Source organism: Bos indicus x Bos taurus, chromosome 13 (genome assembly GCF_003369695.1).
Source record: "Bos indicus x Bos taurus breed Angus x Brahman F1 hybrid chromosome 13, Bos_hybrid_MaternalHap_v2.0, whole genome shotgun sequence".
NCBI lineage: Eukaryota > Metazoa > Chordata > Mammalia > Artiodactyla > Bovidae > Bos > Bos indicus x Bos taurus.
In genome coordinates, this window is record NC_040088.1 from 21,231,856 (window position 1) to 21,253,766 (window position 21,911).

Here is a 21,911-nt window from a genome sequence, read left to right on the forward strand (position 1 = left end):
GGAATCACTGAAGCTATCCCAAGGCTATGAACACCAAAAGGTACTTTGTGTAGAACACACTGCCCACCAAGCCCGTGAGGCTCCACTTTTCATGACCAATATGGTCCTGTCTCCCAGACCTCCATCCCTTCATCAAGTGCACCACTTTTAATACTCTCAGGGTCAGAGAGATCATGTATACGAGCCATGGGAGTTAGTAACAGGGTGTGCAACCTGCAAAGAACCTAAAATCCTTCACATTGAAAATAAGAATGGTAAAAATCAAAGCCCTGTGCTGGCCACACACGTTATTTCTGAGGCAGGGCTGGGCAGGCTGGTGTGAGCTGCACTGCTGTCCTTCTCTGGAACCCCTCACGGAGCTGCTGCAAAAGTGAAAGCAAAACGCTTAATCCAGCACTGGCGCCTGCACTCTAAAAGTGCTGGTTTTGTTTTTGCTGTTAACAGTTGTATATTTCACCAAAAAAAAAATCTGACTCCTGTGAACTTTGAAAACATATTTCAAAACCTTTTTCACTCTATCAAGACCACAGACAAGAACTTCCATAATAATCACAACTGTCTTTCATCCACCCCCACTTACCCCATTTATCCCAAACCCTTCCAGGCACTTGGCAAAACGTCAGCTTGTGAAATCCATCCAACCACTGAGAGTAAAGTATCTGCCCCGCCGCATATGAGGCAGCGAGTTCAGAGGTTAACTGACTCGCCCCAAGTTAGAAGTGGAGCCAGGACCAGCCGCAAATCTACAGCCCCCTCAAATCCAGTGCTCCCTCACCTAGAACACCAGCTGGGCAGCAGTCCCATGGAATCCATCGCATCTTCTTCTGGAGACCGTGAGGCCAACCCTATGCTGGCTGCCAAGTCTCAGTACTGACACCTCTTTACTCTATTTCTGAGACCACTTTCTGTGTACACCTGTGCCTGGAAACCAGCAGTTCCAGGGACACCTCCTCAACCTCCAGGACTTCTGCACTCACAGCCACAGTGCCCACAGGGCGCTTGAGGCCGCCACAACCACGGGGATGCTGACCCGGTCACCTCCCACCCTCCCGAGGCACCTACACCGTGGGGCATATGCAGATCAGAGAACGAAAAATAACAGTGAATGTGGTCTTGGGGACAGGCTTTTAGGTCCTGACTTCCTCAGAGTTTGGTCTGGGCCACAAAAGGTTCTGGATTAAAGTGAGGCTGTTTCCCCCAAGCTTTAGGACTTGGCTTTCAGGAAAGTGAAAAGGTTCATTCCTAAACTCACAGGAATTACAGAGCATCCTTGATTTTTAAATCTGGAATTAATTACAAGGAACATCCAAAAGCAAACAAAACAACTATAAGAATTAGTGAGAAAATGTCTAAAAATCGAAAATTTGTTCTGATCTATGGAGACCTCTACCAATTATTTTCAGATACTTAACTGGTTCAAAACAAGACGTTTCAAATCATCTACCTATTAAGAAGAGAAAAGCCATAGGCTTTGCACATCAGCTGCACTCTCCATTCGATTCTCCAGTGAGCCAGGATGTCAGCAGGGACACTGTAGAATACTTTTTTTTAATTATTATTTAGAAAGGAGCTCTCCATTATCTCCTGTTAGAGCCAAAATTCAAGAGACAGTCTCTGAATCCCAGGAACCCTGACAGTGTTCCAGAGACTTTGAACAGGGTTCTACCTTATGCGTGCATTTCCAAACAGATACTGGTTTCTAATAGAAACAATGGAGCTTAGAAACAGCTGCCCACCCCGCTCTTCCATCTTCATGTCCATGCTCACAGTCCCCACACAGGTCCCAAAGCCCTGACACATGTCACGAGGACTGTTGTGATACACAGACAAGGCAGGTCTTCCCACAAGAACACAGACAAAGCTCCCCAGTCAGGGCAGCAAGCGCCCCTTCCCCCAAAGGGTTCCTGTTGTGGACACAGGAGATGCCTACCTGCTGCATCAATTCAGCTGCTTCGTCATCTCCATTCCCTACACCGGGATTCTTCCGCACCACACCCGGGCCAGCTTTAGGGGTTGCAGTAGTTCTGTGTGTTGTAATGGGCCTCTGTGGAGCTGAGAGGGGGACAGAGTTGGCTTTTTTTTTAAGAGGAGAAATTTCAAAACAAAAAGAACCCACCAGACAACAAGAGAAGGCTGTGACCAACTGCTCTCCACAGTTATGCAGTGAAGAGGCCTACCGCAGAGAGCCCAGCATGCAAGATTACACCCCATGATCACCCAAAGTGATTCTGCATCCTGGCAACACAGGGAAGTACCAATTTTAGCCATGATCTTTCGTGCTGGCAATAAGTCTTTTGGTGTGGTCTTTTTTCCGCTGGGGTGGACGGGACTATCATCTGAAAGAGGCAAAGTCAACCTGGTACAAACAGATGAACTACCTGAACCCAGCTCTAACTAAATGCACAGACAGGCAGCTTCATGGAGCAGAGGGAAAGAGCCCACAGCCCCAGCTGTGGGGCACCCATGACACCCCATCTGGAAAGTAAGGTGTCTCCCAACTCAGAACCTGACACTCCTTGGATTAGGAAGATGAGCGAGTGGGTAGAGACTGCTCTGACCACTAATGGCTTCCAAACCCCTTCCTGTTTCCTTGTTTAGAGGGTCAGGAGAGAAAAGCAGCACAGTGACTAGGATAGACAGACTTCTCTCAGTAAGAATGACCAAAGCAAAGACGAGGAAAACAGTAACGGGGCCAACCTATTGGCAAGTTAAAATAATAAAGAATAATCTGGAATGGGCTACCTCAAGGCAAATTTATCATTCATGACTTTAGTTATGCATTCAGCGAGTATTTTGCAAAGTTTATATATTATGCCAGGCTTAGAAATATCTCATCTTCCTAACATTCTGAACTATTCAACAACCATATGACCTTAAAGCCACCCAGAGTAACAGGCATTTCCGCTGGAGGATCTCTAGCATATGTTTAAACTGAAGACTAAATACTCAATCCAAGTCTCCACATGCCTGTTAGCAGCATCTGAAATGTGAAATGCACAGGGTTATCTATGCAATTCCCCATTCTAAAAAGCCAAAGAATCAAAGTACTCAATATCTGGAGAAATCTGAACCCTCATATACTCTGCTTGGGAAAATAAATGTTTCAGCCACTCTGCAAAACAGTCAGGTAGTTCTGTCAAACGTTAAACACAGAGTTATCACATGACCCAAAAATTCTGCTCCAAGAGTATGTACTCTTGGATACACACCCAAGAGAAATGAAAATATACGCCCACACAGAAACTTGCATATGAATGGTCATAGCAGCCCTGTTCATAATAGCTTAAAAACAGAAAGAACTCAAATCATCATCAACTGATGAATAAATAAAATGTGCTACAACCACACGATGGAATATTATTTAACCATAAAAAGGAGTCCTGATACATGATACAACATGGATGAACCTTGAAAACATTATGCTAAATGAAAGAAATCAGACATAAAAGGCCACATATTCTATCATTCCATTCAGAAATATTCAGAATAGGTAAATCCACAGAGGATCAGCAGTTGCCCAGGACTATCAGGGAGGGAGGAGTTTTGGGGAGAAATGGGAAGTGACTGCTACCGGGAGCACGTGAGGTTTCTTTTGGGGGGTAATGATAATGTTCTAAAACTGATTATGGCAATAGAATAACATTACCTATGTATGCACTAAAAACCATTCAATTGTACACTTGAAAACTTTAAATGCATGAACTGTATTTAAGTCAATCAAGAGCTCAATAAAGCTATAAAAATTACAAAGCACTCAACATCCCTTTCTACCTACCAGATAGATCAGCCCCTCCCTCAAGGTACTATCCAACTTTAATTAATGTTCTTGCCACCTTCTGGAAAGGAGGAGTTAGCATCTGTAGAACACCCACCGCTCACAAGGTACACACACATTCTGTGAGTATATCACTACAAACACATTTAGGAAAACCCACTAGGCCAGGACTTCAAAAGATAGTCTCTTATAAACAGCCTGCCCCTGCCTCCTGGATTCTGCTGGCATCACAGAACTTAGCAGCTGAGGTTCTAGGGAGGGCAGGGAAGCCGTGAATAAGCACAAGCAGCTGGTCTGCAGACAGAAGGACAATGCAGAACCAAGAGCAGCCCCCGAGGGACCTGGAAAGCTCTTTCAGTTTCTGAGAGTTCAGGTCCGGTTGCAAATTCCCATTCCAGGGCTCTAAGATGAAATGTCCTTGTGTTCCAACTAACTCTCCTTTATGTGAGCTAACCTGAGGGATTTCTATTCCATACAACTAACGAGTGTTGGCAAAACTGCAAACAGTAACTCATTCAGGCTTCAAGACCAGCTCTCTGGGGCCAGTACTGCAATTCCCCTCTTACAGAGGAAGAAACAGGGCAGAGATGAAGCGCTAATAGAGGCTCCAGAGATCTAAGAGCAAACGCTGGGCCCTGATGTCACAATCCATGCTCCTGCCATAAGGCTGGGATTATGCTACTTCAGATCCCTAAGCCTATGGCTACTGAATGAATGAATGAATACCTAGACTACCATTATTTGGAAATGGCATTATTTGTGCGGGGGGGGGGGGGGGGGGGGGTGGGGTGGGGGGGGGCGCAGTTGGTTTGTTTTTTACCTGCACTGCTAGAGCTGAGAGGTTTCTTCGGTTTGTTCAGAGCGGGAGCAACAAGGGAGGGGGCCATTGCAGTTTCTTGACCTTGTCTGGCAGCCACAGGGTCATACTCTTTTCCATCATAGTTTGCATCAAAAAACTTCTTGAACCACTGAACAAATTCAAAATTGTCCTGAAACTTTCCTTTTACTAATTTGTCCACAGGAATTATCTGCAGAAAATTATAAGATTCTTTAGTTCAAAGCAAGAGGTTTCTGGCAGGCATCAAAGGTGTTCACATTCACCAAAATCAGTATAAAGCTCTGCTAAAAGGAGACAAAGAGGCAAGAACTAAATGTTCAGTAAGCCCCTGGAAGGTTGTAGAGCAAGTTTCATTCAATTTACCTTCCACAGAGAACTTAACAACAGCCAATCCCCACAGTTCAATTCCATCAAAAGAAATCAGAAACGCAAAAGAAACAAGTATCATACAGAAGTCACACACACATCCAAACACATTTTAAGATACGTCATTTCACTGTAAAAAGTAAACCTCCCATGGAACTTGCATGGCCACAGTGCCCGACACAAGGTACCAAGTCCAGACCACAAAATAACAAGTATTCTCGATGAACTGTGTTAAAAAAAAATTACCTTAAAAATAGGTCAAGGTACAGAATCAATCCTGGGATAGACTTCTACAAAATGGCATGTTTTTCAAGTAATTGCAATCCTATTAAAACACACTTTAAAGGACCCTCTAAGATTTTTATTGTGCTATCAGGTATTACTTTAAATGGTCAGAGCATAACTATCTTTTAACTCCTCAAGGATTCCAGTTACAATCTGAACTATCCACCCCTCTGAACAAGCAAACTTTAAAAAATTTCTTGGTATGAAACATTAACAAATAAAGCTAAATCTGGAACTTACTTCAAAATAATCCAGGACTACAGGGGGTGGAGTAGAGATAATATGAAATAAGACCACCCCTGAGTTGATGATCACGAAGTACACGGGGGATCCCTGCACTATTCTACTTTTATATACTCTAGGAATCTGCCTTATTCAAAACATTAATTCCATAAAAAGAAAAAGAAAAACTACTGTGTATAATAAGACAAACCTAGTTTAAACCATGCCTGACAACTAAATGATATCCTTACAATACTAATGCACATTTTATATATTGCAGAGACAATATTAAATTAAGACTGATTTCAAAGTAAATAAAAAATCAGATATAGAAGCAAGATAATTAGGGGGTGATTACAAGCTTTACTGAAAAATGTTCCCCGCCCTCAAAATGGCTTAAAGATTAAGCCTTTTTGATGGGGGGGGGGGACTGCTTAACTGCAATAACGTATTATCTACTAAAACAGAGGTTTTTTTCCCAATGAAGCTTGGTGGACTCTGTTTCTTATAGCTTCACATAACCTTGAGGGCAAGAGGGAACTTTCCAGCACCTACTAGCTATAAAAATATTGTAATTTATACTTTGGTTTTATACTTCACTAAAAAAGTCAAGCAGTTCTAGAATCTTCTCTATTAGAACTACTTATTCTACCATATGGTATGTTTTACAGAAGCAAATTCAGAGATTAAAAGAATTAGATCTCAGATTAATATATTACAGTTAAAAAAAAATGGGTACAGATTTACAGACTGGTTTTCCAGACAGCCGCCAACTTCACAATGAAGAAAGACGACCACACGGGAACCAGGGACAGGACAACAGAGGGACACATTGCTCCCCGTAAACTGTTAACTCGAGAAAAGATAACTATACAAATTGGGAAAAGAAAAACAAAAACATCCAAAGTCATGGGCCAGCACTGGTAGCCTTGGTAATCATGACGAGTTAAGAAATACCCTAAATGAAAGAATAAAGCTTACTTACTTTGTCAACACCCATCCTCTTAAAACCTGCTTGTAGTATTTTGAAGTTCTGGATGTATTCATGTTCTAGTTTGGCTTGGAATTTCACTTTCTTCAAGGCAATGGAGCCAGGGAACAACATGTCCATAAACTGACAGTAGGCAGCCCCTGAGTGAGTAAAAGAAGAAGAAAACACACACTGGAACATTAAACGCACTAGCTATTAAAGAAACAGGGTAAAAAGTTACCAACTCGCTTAACCCACGTACAATTTGAAAAGTTGTGGAAGTGTACCTACAAAATCCCAAAGCATCATTTCCACTTGACTTTGAAATCAGTAACAGAACTGTGGTTCTACTTAAGTTCTACAACATACCTGCAACCTGAAATCCCATGATGAAGAGAAAAGGAATGGTCCTATGAAATTTTAAGACTATTCTTTGTAGGAAACAGAAATGACAATAAAATGACAACTAAAAGAAAAATGAATGCCAGCAGGAGGAGGAGTTCCCCAATATGGCAAAGATCCGTCCTCTGATCAAAGATCCATCCTCTGACTTAGGTTAAAAACATATTTTTTCTAAGATGTCTGCCTCCCTGGGCTTTTTACATCTCTAAATAAACTTAATTAACCTATCAGTTTATAAACAAAATTGAATAGAAGGAATCTTTGAGTTTTTCCATTTAAATTTTTTCAATTTTAAAGGCCACTATAAGAAATTATTGCATATATTTCATCCCATTTGCTCCCCAATTTCATTCCTTCCTCCACTTATTCATTTTTATCCATCACTACCCCCAAAAGTGTTTTCTTGGCACTTAAAATTTAGGAATGCCATTTCTCTAATGCCTACTAAAATGCACTCTCCTAATAGAGGGCAGGCTCCATGTACACTTACTGTCTTTTCAGGAAAAGGAGACGAGAAATCCAGCGACTACGCAATAGGTGTTCTGCAGAATGAGGCAGCCTTAATAAGCATATTCAACTTATTTTACATCAGGCCAAACTGGCTTCCTGCCAGATCTGGCATAAAGAGTGCCATTATCGTTATTTTTGGGAAGATGCAAAGAGAGCTGGAGAAGGCACTGGCACCCCACTCCAGTACTCTTGCCTGGAAAATCCCATGGACGGAGGAGCCTGGTAGGCTGCTGTCCATGGGGTTGCTAAGAGTCAGACATGACTGAGTGACTTCACTTTCACTTATCACTTTCATGCATTGGAGAAGGAAATGGCAACCCACTCCAGTGTTCTTGCCTGGAGAATCCCAGGGATGGGGGAGCCTGGTGGGCTTCCATCTATGGGGTCGCACAGAGTCGGACACGACTGAAGCGACTTAGCAGCAGCAGCAAAGAGAGCAGAAGCACTTCAGTGATCAGAGTGACATTCTTAGTAGAAAGGAGCACTAGAAAGTGAAAGCCTGATTCCTAAAGTGGCTTGATTTATTTACTCATCCAACAAAAATATACTATGCGAATTCTATGTACCAGGCAGTGAATTAGCAATATTTATGCTTTTTAAAATAGAGGCACTAATAGCTTCCTCAATTTCGTAAGACAACGACCCAGTCTCTTTAACAAGTTAATAGCACGAAGAGTGATGATTGCTGCATTTTAAGGGAGATTTGAAAGTCCACTTTCTGTTGACTGCAATAATTTACCAACTGCAATATATAGATCTGGTTTGGATCCTGATACATACATACCAACTTAAAACACACATATACACAAGGACATAATCTATGAAGCATCTATACCTACAGCACTGCTTCACACATGAAAGATATTTTTTCTGAACCAGCAAAATAAAGTACATTTACTAAATACACAGTTTTCTCAAGCCATTCATGAGACTTTCCATTCAAAACCACTTAAAAGCATCAGTCATCTGCTCTTAAAAACCTGCCTGAAGAACTTTCAGTTTTTATTTTAGAGCTAGAAGAATCCTTAGAGCCATTATAAATTTAAAACCTGACGACCAAAAACTGCGGCTCACGACCACAGAGGCCAGAGACCAAGCTTAGAGCCAGATTCCAGGTATTCTGACTCCCTGTCCACTGCTCTTTCCTATGTCATTATGCACTTTCTTAGAACACCCTACTCCAGACTAAAGCATTTCCTGGCTCAGGGAAGAAAGAGGTATATACCATGCTGCTACACTCTAGCTGGCTGAAACAGAGATAATATACAAAGAAAAACACAAGGACTTCAATAAAAATAGACAAATCAATTGGACAATTCACACACACAAAAATGTAAACACCTAATAAACACACGGGGATCCAACCTAAGGGATCTAAGGGAATCATTTCTTTTTTTTAAATACACCAAGGGGAATTCCCTGGCAGTCCAGTAGCTAGGACTCACAGTACAGCCAAGAAAAAGGAAAAAAAGTAAACTTAGAAGAAAGGGGAAAAAAAGTAAATTTAATAAAGTAACACACATTAAAAATACATCTAGCAAAGACTTACACATGAAAGTTGTATAACTTCATTCAGGAGAGGAAAAAATGGAAGCAACCTGTATGTCCAAGAGCAGGAGCAATCAGTTACATAAATTCGCACAACACTGCCTAAGAGAGTATTACGCAAGCAATCAAAGCACATTTTTTGGCGGGGGTTGGGAGAAGAGCTCAAGACTTAATGTTAAAAGAAAACGTAAGATACAAAAACGTTATCTATAACATGTCTTCATATATGTAAAAACGTTCATCTTTATACGTATAGAAAAAAACTGGGAGAAAGCACACTGTATTACACCATACAAGGTTACTGTTTTGGAGATCAAATATGACTGAACAGTGGCCATCTCTGGGAGGTGGTATGGAACATATTATTTTTTAAAATATTATTATATACAATGAAAATTACTTTTATTATAAGCACACAAAATAAGAAGATAAATGCTTAAAAGGAAGAAGTCTGTCAGGTGGTTATTTACAAAAGGGCTCAACACTCCTGGCCTGTAGATGTCTCAAGTGGGTACAGAAGAGGTTCAAAGGGGCTTTCCTTCCAGTCTCGGCCTTAATAACAAAGCCTGGCAACACAAGGTGCAGAAGAGGACTGCTCTTAGATGACCGCTATCCCAGTGCTTTGGGGCAGGAGAGCAGGTTCACGTAACCTGTGGCTGGAAGATGCAGACAGCCTTAGGGTGGGACCAGATGTGTCATGACATCAACCACCAGGTCTCCGCTGACTACCACAGCGCCGTCCTACGGAGATCTGTGCTACAAGCAGAGAACACACAGGGCACAGTGCAGCCCTGCGCCCAACGCCTGCACTATCTCAAGTGCACAGGCTCTCAGCCATCTTGGGCCAGGGCCCCTTGGAGAATTAGATGAAAGCTGAAGTCAACAATCTATACAGGCCAGGACTTCCTTGGTGGTCCAGTGGTTGGCAAGTCCATCTGCCAAATTAGGGGACAAGGGTTTGATCCCCAGTCCAGAAGATTCCATATGTGGAGAGGTACCACAACTACTGAAGCCTGTGCGCCCTAGAGCCCACACTCTGCAACAAGAGGAGCCACCGCAATGACAAGCCTGTGCATGGCAACTAGAGAGTCGTCCCCCTCTCGCTTCGACTAGAGAAAGCCCACAAGCAGTAATGAAGACCCAGCACAGTCAAAAATTTATTAATTTTTAAAAAATGATTCATGTTGATGTATGGCAAAAACCACCACAATATTGTAATTATCCTCCAATTAAAATAAATTTTTTTAAAAAATGAGTTTAGGTGTGAGACTCTGACCAAGAGCATCACCATAACTAAGAGTGAGGGGAAAAACAGATTAAAACAAAAAAGAGAATTCTACGTAAGACAGATGCCCTCCTATCAGAAAACTCCACATTAAGAACTCTCAAAGTTTTACACACAGGAAACACGCTCCATTAAATGCAAAAGTGTTCAGGCTTTGGAAGTAGGTGAGGCTTAAGTCATTTTAAAGGTTGAATACAATTTGGAAATAGTCCCTGTCCAGGCATCAAAAAAATAACCAAAACAATCTGAAAATAGAAGACTGTGAGGCGTCATTAATGCAGACATTAAAAGTCGGTCTGAAGACATCTGAACATGAGAAAAACTACCCTATTTTAATTTTAAAAGAAAGAAAACTGTACAACACTGTGTGCTTGTATTTGATACTTACTACAACAGTCTGTAACAGCAACAGACTGGAAATAAATGAAATGTCCATTAACAAGGGACTGATTCAAAGAAATGACGGTGCTACAGAGCCACAGAAGGAGAAAGCGGCGCATGCTGCACGGGCAGTGGACGCTCTCCAGAACGCCCGACGTGCTCGAGCGCCCCCGGGCGTGTAGAATGGGGGAAAGAGAAGCACACGCACAGAACATGGGCAGATGGACGTTTCTGCTCCTACACACTCTCCCTGGAGGCCACCCAGCTGACAACACTGGTCACTTCTGCTCTTTTCACAGGAAGGCTTTCCACTGTTTATCTTTTTGTTTCTTTTGAATTCTAAACCATTTTGAGACTTGGTTATTCAAAACGTATGTCAATTACATTTTAAAATTATGGAAAATACTGAAAATACAGCTAAAATGAGTAACCTTGGACAAGTCAGTTAACTTCTCTCAGTTTCTCTATAACATGGGGATGACAGACCTTACCTTCAAAATACAATTACAAGATAACAGTGATTATCACTTGTGACAGTACAACAGATTACAGTTTTATTCTTAATGTTTCTATGTTGCTGTTCAGTGCTAAGTCGCATCCGACTCTATGCAACCCCGTGGACTGCAGCACACCAGGCTTCCCTGTCCTTCATTGTCACCCAGCTCAAATTCATGTCCATTGAGTCAGTGATGCTATCTAAACATCTCATCCTCGGCCACCCACTTCTTTTTTGCCTTCCATCTTTCCCAGCATCAGGGTCTTGTCCAATGAGTCAGCTCTTCATATCACGTGGCCAAAGTATTGGAGCTTCAGCTTCAGCATCAGTCCTACCAATGAGTATTCAAGGTTGATTTCCTTTAGGATTGACTGGTTGGATCTCTTTGCACTTCAACAGATCAAGAGTCTTCTCCAGCACATTTCCCAAAACACCAATTCTTCGCCATTCAGTGTTCTTTCAGTCCAACGCTCATACCGTACGTTACTCCTGGGAAAACCAAAGCTTTGACTCTATGAACCTTTATCGGCAAAGTGATGTCTCTGCTCTTTAATATGCTGTATAGGTTTGTTGTAGCTTTCCTTCCAAGGAGCAAACATCTTTTATTCTCGTGGCTGCAGTCACTATCTGCAGTGATTTTGAAGCCCAAGAAAATAAAATCTGTTACTCTTCCAATCTCTCCCCTTCTAGCTGCCATGAAGTAATGGGACAGGATGCAAAGATGTTAGTTTTTTAATGTTGTGCTTTAAGCTAGCTTTCTTTTTTAATACATTTCTATAAAGAAGACCTAATTACTTATACTCAGAAGAAAATAAGTTTGTCTTCTGCTTCAATTAACACAAAGAGGTATTTGAAGAATTAATTAAGCAAAAAAAAATTTCAAGAGCTACTTTCGTGAGCAGAGGAGTGACTCAATAAAAATGGTCTCTTCAAAAGGCCGTAGACAACCATGGGACAAGCAGAGAGGTGTGTAGGGCCCAGTGCAGAGGCCACTGTGGCAGCAGCCTGCAAACTGAGAAAGGCTACAGCCAAAAGACCCTGCAGAAGACCCAGAACTCTGTGAGTTAGCCTCAAAGGATGCTTCTCAGGCCTGAGACATTGGAAGAATGGCCGAATTCAGGTCCAAAATGGAAAAGGGAGTCAACTTGAGAAAACAAAATGGGAGAGGCCTGGTCAGGGGCAGGTCTCCCTCTCAGAACGGCTCCAGAAAAAGACTGACAGCTGTTTTATATAAACTAAAGGCACCACGGCCCCACAATAAGCTAAGAAGAAAGGAAATCTAGCATTTGCCTGGGAGCATCTGAACACCTCTCCCATTCAGCAGAGCACAGGAACTGTGAAGCTGGCTGGCCTGGACAAGAGAAGGCAAAGAAGGGAGCTCTGAGGACATTCACACTCAGAGCACCATGCTGGGCCCTTAGAAAAGTGCAGAGGGGCCTGGTCAGGGACTGGAACCGAAGGGAGAGAGGAATGGAATGGAAAGCAACCAGCATTCTTCACCCCCTCTCCCAACTCCAGTTTGTTTTTTTTTTTGGCCTTGCCATCACGCTGGTGAGATCTTAGTTTCCCAACTGGGGATTAAACCCAGGCCACAACAGTGAAAACCCCAAATCCTAACCACTAGTCTACCAGGGAAATCTTTTTTTATTCTTTCCTTTCCTGCATCCCCCTTTTGACACAAGCAATCCCTCATCGCAATCACTCTCTGTGACCAGGGTCTTTTTTCTTGATAACTATCTTTCCAAAATACTTGATGACTAACTCTCCAAAACAGAGACTACAGAACATAATGAACCTTGAAACAACCAGCCAACCCTATCACTGAAGTCCTCCGCACCTTATCTCACTACAAGAGCCAAGCAGAGGTTCCTTTCACCGTTGGACGCAGGGAGCACACAATGCTGATAAACTCAGCCACTTTGCAGGCAGCCAGCACATGAATAGTGTAGAACCTCAGGGCTTTGCCCTCTCGAGCGGAAAACCTATTCCTACCTCTCAAAGCTTGTGCACGGTCAGAGAATTCTGGTGTGCCTGCCTCTCTGCTTAACGAAGGTAAGATCAGGAGGGACCAGGCACCAGTGATAAAGGTCCCTGGGATTCTCCTGAGGCCTCAGTAAACACAAGGATCTGAGGAGCCTGGCTTTCTCTCTGACTCCAATCCCCTGGAAGCAGACCTTCTTCAGGGACACAGTGTCTACAGTTCATCCTGTTTGGAAGCTGAGACCCCATTTCCTAAACACCAACATGCACACAATGCAACCTCTACATACTCAGAAAAGCCCCACACCACTCTCAAGGGGGGAACAAGCTGTGAACAGAAGTTTGTTTACATATTCACAAAGTATTCTGAATGTTCCACTGGGAAAAAGCACTTTATAATAAGAAAAATGGCAGGCAGCAGGCAAAATTCAAACTCTTTACAGATTTTAAATGAAACAATATCGCTATAATTGGTAATATATTTTAATTTGTTCAACTCTCTTCCAAATGCTTCTTTTCAAAAGATATAGCATGGATGAACTTCCCTGGTGGTCCAGTGGTTAAGAATCCACCTGCCAACACAGGGGACATGGGTTCAATCCCTGCTCCAGGAAGATCCCACATGCCAAGGGCAACAAAGCCCATGTGCCACAACTACTGAGCCCATGATCTGCAACAAGAGAAGCCATGGCAATGAGAAGCCTGTGCATCCCAACTACAGTAGCCCCCACTCACTGCAACGAGAGAAAGCCCACAGGCAGCAATGAAGACCCAGTGCAGTCAAAAAAATAAAATAAAAAGATAAAGCATGTACACAGCAGAAAGAGTACAGGCTATGTGGCCAGAAAGATCTGGATGCAAAATCAGGCTCTATAATGCATAAGCTGTGCCCCATGCAGGCTCCTCTGAAAAACAGCAATGTGTCCTGTCCCTTGAGAAACCCAGCCTCACATCCAGGGGCTGGCACAGAATCAGTATCTGAGAGCTATTTTTACAGGTGAGTCTCACAACAGCCCAACAGGTGAACCAGATCTTAAGAGCTTCCCTGGTGGCTCAAATGGTAAAGCGTCTGTCTGCAATGCAGGAGACTCAGGTTCGATCCCTGGGTCAGGAAGATCCCCTGGAGAAGGAAATGGCAACCCACTCCAGTATTCTTGCCTGGAGAATTCCGTGGATTCAGGAGCCTGGTAGGCTACAGTCCACGGGGTCGCAAAGTCAGACACAACTGAGCAACTTCACTTCGCTTCACTTATCCCAGTTTACAGATGAAGAACCAGAACATCAGGGTCCCATCAAAAGTCACACGCTTAGGGCAGACTGGGGTCTCTTCGTGCCCTGACTACCAACGACAGCTCCCTGACTGAATGAGAGAAACCTGGAGCCAGATGAGCACACGTACAGTCTTACCTACACATGAAAAGAGATCTCATTTTTTAATTAAGTGAAATACATCTTGAACTGTATTTATAGAAAAAGACAAATTTCAGGGAGAAATTGCTGGTTAAAAAGCTGGCTCCAAACAAAGTTAAGATGACCTCATCCCCCCCCATTAGTCATTAATCACGGGGCAAACGAGTGCTTTAAAAGCCTCCAACAAAAGGGGATGTGGTGGTGAAATGAAACTAGAGGAAAAGCAGCACAGATCCAACGGCACCTACGACTCACAGAGAAACTGACGCTTAGTAGGCGTGACTCCTGGGCCCCCCCTCACTGTACGACTTCACAACGAGCCTCTCTGACCATCTATAGAACTGGGATTAAATCTCACAGAGGAAGTAACAAGACCAGCAAATGAAACTAAGACCAAGACTCAGCTACAAAATAAGGAAGTACAGAAGCTGAATTCATTTAGAAAATTTTCATATAAATGAAAGCAATAATTTTAAGGAGATGTGAATGGCACTAGTTGGTCAAAGAAAAGTCTGAAGAACAAGTATGGTACAGAGGCTGAAGGACATGGGCTCTTGATTTCAAATATGGTTCAAGCCTCAATTCTATTCTGGGTTGTTTAAACCTATACTTATTATTCAATTTCTCTAAGCCCATTTTCTCATCTGTAAAAAAAAGGTTAATAAACATCCCCACCTCACAGTTCAGTTCAGTCCAGTCACTCAGTCATGTCCAACTCTGCAACCCACGGACTTCAGCACACCAGGCCTCCCTGTTTATCAGCAACTCCCGGAGTTTACTCAAACTCATGTCCATTGAGTCGGTGATGCCATCCAACCATCTCATCCTCTGTCGCCCCCTTCTCCTTCCACCTTCAATCTTTCCCAGCATCATGGTCTTTGCAAATAAGTCAGCTCTTCGCATCAGGTGGCCAAAGTATTGGAGTTTCAGCTTCAACATCAGTCCTTCCAATGAATATTCAGGACTGATTTCCTTTAGGATGGACTGGTTGGATCTCCTTGCAGTCCAAGGGACTCCCAAGAGTATTCTCCAACACCGCAGTTCAAAAGCATCAATTCTTCAGCACTCAGCTTTCTTTATAGTCCAACTCTCACATCCATACATGACTGCTGGAAAAACCATAGCCTTGACTAGACAGACCTTTGTTGGAAAAGTAATGCCTCTGCTTTTTAATGGGTTGTCTAGGTTGGTCATAACTTTCCTTCCAAGGAGTAAGCGTCTTTTAATTTCATGGCTGCAGTCACCATCTGCAGTGATTTTGGAGCCCCCAAAAATAAAGTCTGTCACTGTTTCCCCATCTATTTGCCATGAGGTGATGGGATCAGATGCCATGATCTTAGTTTTCTGAATGTTGAGCTTTAAGCCAACTTTTTCACTCTCCTCTTTCACTTTCATCAAGAGGCCACCTCACAGAGGTACAGTGATAAAAAGATATTTGAAAGCATTTACATAACCCTGGCACACAAGTGTTCAATTAAATAACTGTTGTTATGATTACTAGGAGAAGCTGAAGGTTCTAATTCTCTACCCAAAGATCAAGATAAGAATTCAAGTAGCAGCAGGATATACAGCTCATCCTTCTACTGTCATATTCTTGACCCCACCTCCTATCTGGGGTAAATCCATTTTAATAAGCCTAACACATAATGTATGTTCTCGTTTTAAATCAGCACTTCTCTGTCATATTCTTAACAAACAGTAGTTCAATAAAGTTGTGGCTGAAATAGCAAACCGGCCTGACTTTGGTCTTGAGTTATGTGGAAGTAAGAAATGCCACTGATAAACTAATACAGAACTAGAACAATTACAATTATTGTCCTCAAATATAAGTCACTTCAAATCTGGATGCAAAGAGTGCAGACGGAGCAGCTGAGGCTAAGTAAGCTGCAGGCCTCAGAATGGAGCCGCTATAGCGGGCGACGGTGGACATACAGGCCAGAAGAGAGCAGGCTCCTTTCAAGCACAGTCCCACTCACAAGTGGAACCAAGGCAAGGCTGAAACAAACAGAGCAGCCCTAACACAGAACCCGAACCTGTGGCTTTTGCAATCAGACATGGACCGACCTGTGCATCCCTGAAGGACCCACAGGCTTACTTGGGGAAAGGGGTCTACTGAACTCTTACCTGAGCACAACTGTTCGATCTTTGTCAGATTCAACTGCAGAGACTCATTGATCCAGGCCAGCATGTCATGTCGACTGAGGTTATCACTGGTGACCGACGTTGAGTACACGTTCACTGCCATCTTCTACAGCACGTGAGAAAAGAGAAGGGATCGCATTACTGGGCAGCAAGAAAGCGCAAGCATTTCCTGGAGTCACCAGAGCAGAAGTATGGGGACACTCAACTTGGAAGCCTCACCCCCATTCTTCCCCAAGATACCAAATCAAAGACCTAGGGTTCCAGCCACAAGCCTAGATTTCCAGGAGTAAACATAACCTGAAATGAACGGCTCAACACCAGCCAGCCTAAAATTCAGGCCCCATTTTAATGTGACTGGTATAAAAATGTGCTTGCTATGCTATGCTATGCTAAGTCACTTCAGTCGTGTCCGACTCTGTGTGACCCTATAGACGGCAGCCTACCAGGCTCCCCTGTCCCTGGGATTCTCCAGGCAAGAACACTGGAGTGGGTTGCCATTTCCTTCTCCAATGCATGAAACTGAAAAGTGAAAGTGAAGTCGCTCAGTCGTGTCCGACTCTTAGCAACCCCATGGACAGCAGCCTACCAGGCTCCTCCGTCCATGGGATTTTCCAGGCAAGAGTACTGGAGAGGGGTGCCATTGCCTTCTCCGATAAAAATGTGCTTAGAAAACATCAATTCATTTATCCATTAATGTATCAAAATGTTTACACCAGTTTTCTTCAGATGGTGGGCTTTTTATTAATTTCTCTTTATAGTTTCCACTACGAAGTTCTCCGAATTTTCTTAAAGACTATGTCCACTTTTACAATAGAAAAAGTAACCTTTTCTATAACCTAAGTACTACTGAGGTGGTGGCAAATGACCTCACAGAGAAGAGTCCTTAGTAAAATTCTCTGCTGAACCTACTGAGGACAGGAGGCCATCTGTAGGCTTACTAAGCACCAGGAGCTTAGCAGACACTTGGCTAAGCTAAGTGAGAAGCTTAAGCAGAGTGGCTACAGCCCCGCAAGCAGGAGGGTAAGGAGCAACAGAAGTGGGAAAAGTGAAGAAGCCAGATCCTGTTAGGACTCTGCAGGCATGATGAATTCAGATGTTATCTCTTAACTGTTCAAGAATCCCTTCCTGGGATTTAAATGGGGGAGAATCACCATTTAAGTTTGAAAAAGGTCACCAACTGCTGGTGAACAGATAATGGGAAGAGAAGATTCAATATGAGATAAGGGCAGGTGGATCCAGACCTAAATGAGATTCCTGGGCAATTACCATGAGGACTCATGACTACGCAACAGCAGTCCCCAACCTTTTTGACACCAGGGACTGGTTCTGTGGATGGCAGTCTTTCCATGGACAGACTGGGGAAAGGGGGGAGGAGGCAGGCAGGATGGTTTTCAAATGATTCAAAGTGCATTATGTTATTGCGCACTTTATTTCTAGTATTATTATATCAGCTCCACCTCAGATCATCAGGCATTAAATCCTGGAGGTTGGGGACTTCTGCTAGAAAATACTAAATTTCACAATGACCAACACTTGTAATTTTCCTCATTTCATGTGACATCAATATGATCAATGGGGGAAGAAAAACTCAGGAAATTTGGAACCACCATGGGACTCTGAGCACTTCATTCCTCCACCAAGGGACTAGCTAGTCTTCCCTTGCGTCTCCAGCACACCTCACAAGTCAAACAGCTACAGAATGTGAGGGCCGGAAATGATGGAGATCTACCACACAAGCTCCTCTTTATCTGATGTCTCAGGCTTGTGCCCTCACACCCCACATCCCCCTCCCCTGAGGACTTGGCACAGCATATCACACAGTGGGCTCAGGAAAGGCTACCTGTCTTCAGGCTGGCAGGACAGTGTCAAGCAGAGAAAAATGTGTCTCAGAAAGCAAATTATCAACTCTCTTACCTAAACTCAGATGATAAAACCATGTTATACTAGAAGTCAACACAATTTAGTTCCTGACTCCACTGGGAAATTAATCCCTATGTTCCCACAGCATTTCACTCAAACCTCTACAACTGTCATTATCTCTTCATTTCTGAATCATTCCCAGATGGGATCTGAACCAGTAGGAAATTTGCTCTATGCAAAGGGCTGAGTATTTGAAGCCTGGGTTTGAACATGAGGCTCTCACTCAGTTGTATGAACTTGGGCAAGTTACTTAACTTCAATACACCTCATTCATCTTATGAGTGAATGCCCCCTATTTGAGGTGACGTTTAAATGAGGTAAGGCACAAAAAATGGTTTGGTATTAAACAAACAAGTCCAGGAGAGAGACCTTGTCTCATTTATCCTATCTCCAGTGCCAAAAACAGCACCTGAGACCTGTCACTACCATCTCTCACCTCCATCCACTGCAACAGACATCAAATTAGTCTCTGTCTCAAACTGTTTTTATGCAACACCCAAGGAGAATTTTCTGAATCAAAAATCAGACCAAGTGACTTCTGTGTTTAAAATCCCTAAAGGAAGAAATGAAATGCAGACTGTGTGGTATCAAAGAGAAACACATGCAAACAAAAACCACCACAGCCCCAGGGTGAGCACCTGTAATCTATTTTGGCGATATTCATACATACATCCATCCGGTACTGTGTGTATCATGCTGCCATAAAATGTAAGCAGCTGGTAAAGCCACGTGTGTCTCCTGACCACACCTCAGCTCAGAAAACCTTAATGGCCTTTCCTCATCATAAATTTAAAACTCTTTCATTAGCAGCACATTAATACCTGGCCCCATGTGCTCCGCAAACTCTGCAGCCACTGAATACATGGGGCTAGGCACCCTGTGGATGTGCAATAAACATCCACTGACTCAACTATTTAATTTGCTCTTCCAGGCAGTCAAAAGAGACCAGCTCTCAGAGCCTCAGCTACAGCTAGCGACAGCTCATTCTCTTCCTCCATAAGGATTCCTCTGCTTGGCCTCAATGGAAGAAAGACCCCATGATCACCATATAAACCTCACCCTTCCTTGATCCACATTTAAACTTCCTTAAAAAAGCCTCCCCTTACCTCTCCATATATAGCCTCTCCTAAAGGCTCCCAAACCCACTCCAATTCAAGGCTGGTTGATGAGCACTTATCACTTTCAAGGTACCATACTGAGCACTATGGAATGGGTGGAGGGGACCCCCCCCCAAAAAAGCAATGTGGCCCTAGGTAAATACCTCACCTTTCCGGATCACAAATAGCTCATCTGCTCATCCCGAGGAGGCAGTGAGGATTAACTAAGACTCTAAGTGAAAAACACAGCATGTCCTAAGCTTCCCTATGTGTCATAAACCGCTATACATTTCTTAACCACAAAAACTGTATACATATATACACCATCATAAAGGGCACACTGGAAACACACTGTCTAGATCTGGACCTCAGGGAAGCAGCGTAATACAGAGATTAAGGGCCTGGACTCAAAGAGTCACAGACTTGAGTTCAGCCACTTGCTGGACACCATAAAGCAAATAACCTCTCAGAGTCTCGGTCCCCTAATTTGTAAAATGAAGATAAAATCTGTTAAGAGGCAAGTGCAATATTAAATGACATAAAACCACACAACACCTGGCACATAGCAAGTGCCCAATTAGCAAAGAGCTGCTATTACCACTACTCTTACAGATACCCCATCAGAGAGGTGGATGGCAGGCCTGGTGCATCTTCCTTCAATGAACTTCAGGAGTTTCAATCCCAAAATGGAGTAGAAGCCCAGCTCTGCCCTGCAGCACCCCAGGTCAGCTGTGAAACCACGTACTGAAAAAGCACTGTTTATATAACCCTATTACACTGTCCCGCCAGTGATCATACGAAATTCTTTTCCATATATTAATTTTCTCATTTCCATGTATTTTTTCATTTTCGGTCTCCCCACCACAACGTAGACTACTAAAAAGCAGGCCTTTGCCCTCCTGCTCCTGGGTGTATGGCCAGTGCTTAACACAGTGCCTAGCGCTCCGTGGACGCTCAACAAATACTGATGAAGAAAGGAAGAAGTCCAGGGAGTTGGCTTGCTTTTCGCCATACTCGGGGACAAGCCCTTTGTAGTACTATCTTTCTCTCGCGTTCTACAGATGAGGAAACTGAGGCCCAGAGAGGTTAAAGCACCTGCCCAAGGTCGCACAGCAGGGAATTCAATACAGATTGGACTCCAAAACCTGGACTCTTAAATCATCAGGCGGCCCCGTCTCCTACAGTGGGGGGGTCCTCAGAACTTCCAGCAGGCCCACTCCAACTCCACACACGCCCCCTACCCGGCCCAACCACCCCGGAACCTCCTGCCTCCTGTCCTGGTTCCACGCCTAGGCCGCGGCCCATAAGCCCCCACGCCGCCGAGGGGCAGCCCCCACTTCCGGCCCGACGCCCCGCCCCCGCTCCCCCAGCCCCCCCGGCGGAGCGAAGAGCGCGCGCCCCCCAGCCCGCGCGCGCCGGGTCATGGCCCCGCCCTTCCCCCACCCGGCCCGAACCGCACCGCCGTGGGGAGCGGCCCGAGCACTGCCCGCGAGGCCCACTGGCGCTCGGCTCGGCTCGAGGCCCGCCCAGCCGCCCCCCAGCCACCGCCCCGTGCCCGCTGGCCGGCTCACCGGCTCTCGGTTGGACCGCGTCCGCTACCCGTACCCGGCTCCGGTTCCGTCTTCGTCTCGTTCAAACCGCCTGACCCCGCCCGCCCGCCCGCGCGATGACCTCACACGCACCCCCCCTTACGCGCCGACGTAAAGGCTCGTCATCGCCCGCCGGCTCCTTTTATAGAGAGGGACGAAGCGGCGCGCTGGGGGCGGAGCCCGAAGCTTGATCGACGGCTGGAGTGCCCTAGGGGCGGGGCGCCGGCTGCCGGGGCAATGCAACTGCGCGAGGTCTGCCGCAACCAATGAGATCCCACCTCGGGCAGATGTGACCCCGCCTAGAAGGCGGGATCCAGTTACAAATTCTCCACCCCAGTAGCCAAAAAATTGGTTTTACAATGAATTTCTATAAAAAAATGGATTATTAGATAAAAAAATAAATCGATAGGCGCTTTGAGGAAGGACTTAAAAGTCACAGTAGAGACATATTCTGCGACTTTTTTTTCTAGAATGACCCTGTAAATCTCATCATCCGTTTTTTTCTTAGTATAGTAATCTCGTTTAATTGTTTATGCCTTTATTGTCTGCTTTTCCATAAATTCCACGGAAGCAAGAATCTTCTCAATCCTGTTCCCACGGTGTCCAAGAGCCTGATAATCAATGGCACCCCACTTCAGTACTGTTGCCTGGAATCCCACTCCAGTACTCTTGCCTGGGAAATCCCATGGACGGAG

At 44.2% G+C, this 21,911-nt stretch overlaps 1 protein-coding gene across 2 annotated transcripts in view; it reads right to left on the reverse strand.

The window, feature by feature from the left end:
• The window catches only part of MAPRE1 (microtubule associated protein RP/EB family member 1), a 30,601-nt gene extending 9,271 nt beyond the window's left edge, over window positions 1-21,330 (reverse strand). Inside the window, exons 1-5 of one of the 2 annotated variants that reach the window (XM_027558802.1) lie at window positions 21,233-21,330; window positions 16,593-16,716; window positions 6,472-6,617; window positions 4,596-4,803; window positions 1,931-2,052 (exon numbers count right to left, since the gene is read on the reverse strand). In XM_027558802.1, coding sequence (XP_027414603.1) covers window positions 1,931-2,052; window positions 4,596-4,803; window positions 6,472-6,617; window positions 16,593-16,713 — 597 coding nt within the window. In that variant the 5' untranslated portion in view covers window positions 16,714-16,716; window positions 21,233-21,330. Of the gene's footprint in view, window positions 1-1,930; window positions 2,053-4,595; window positions 4,804-6,471; window positions 6,618-16,592; window positions 16,717-21,198 lie in introns of both variants that reach the window. The other variant, XM_027558801.1, reaches the window with a different exon arrangement.
• Window positions 21,331-21,911: the final 581 nt, after the last annotated feature.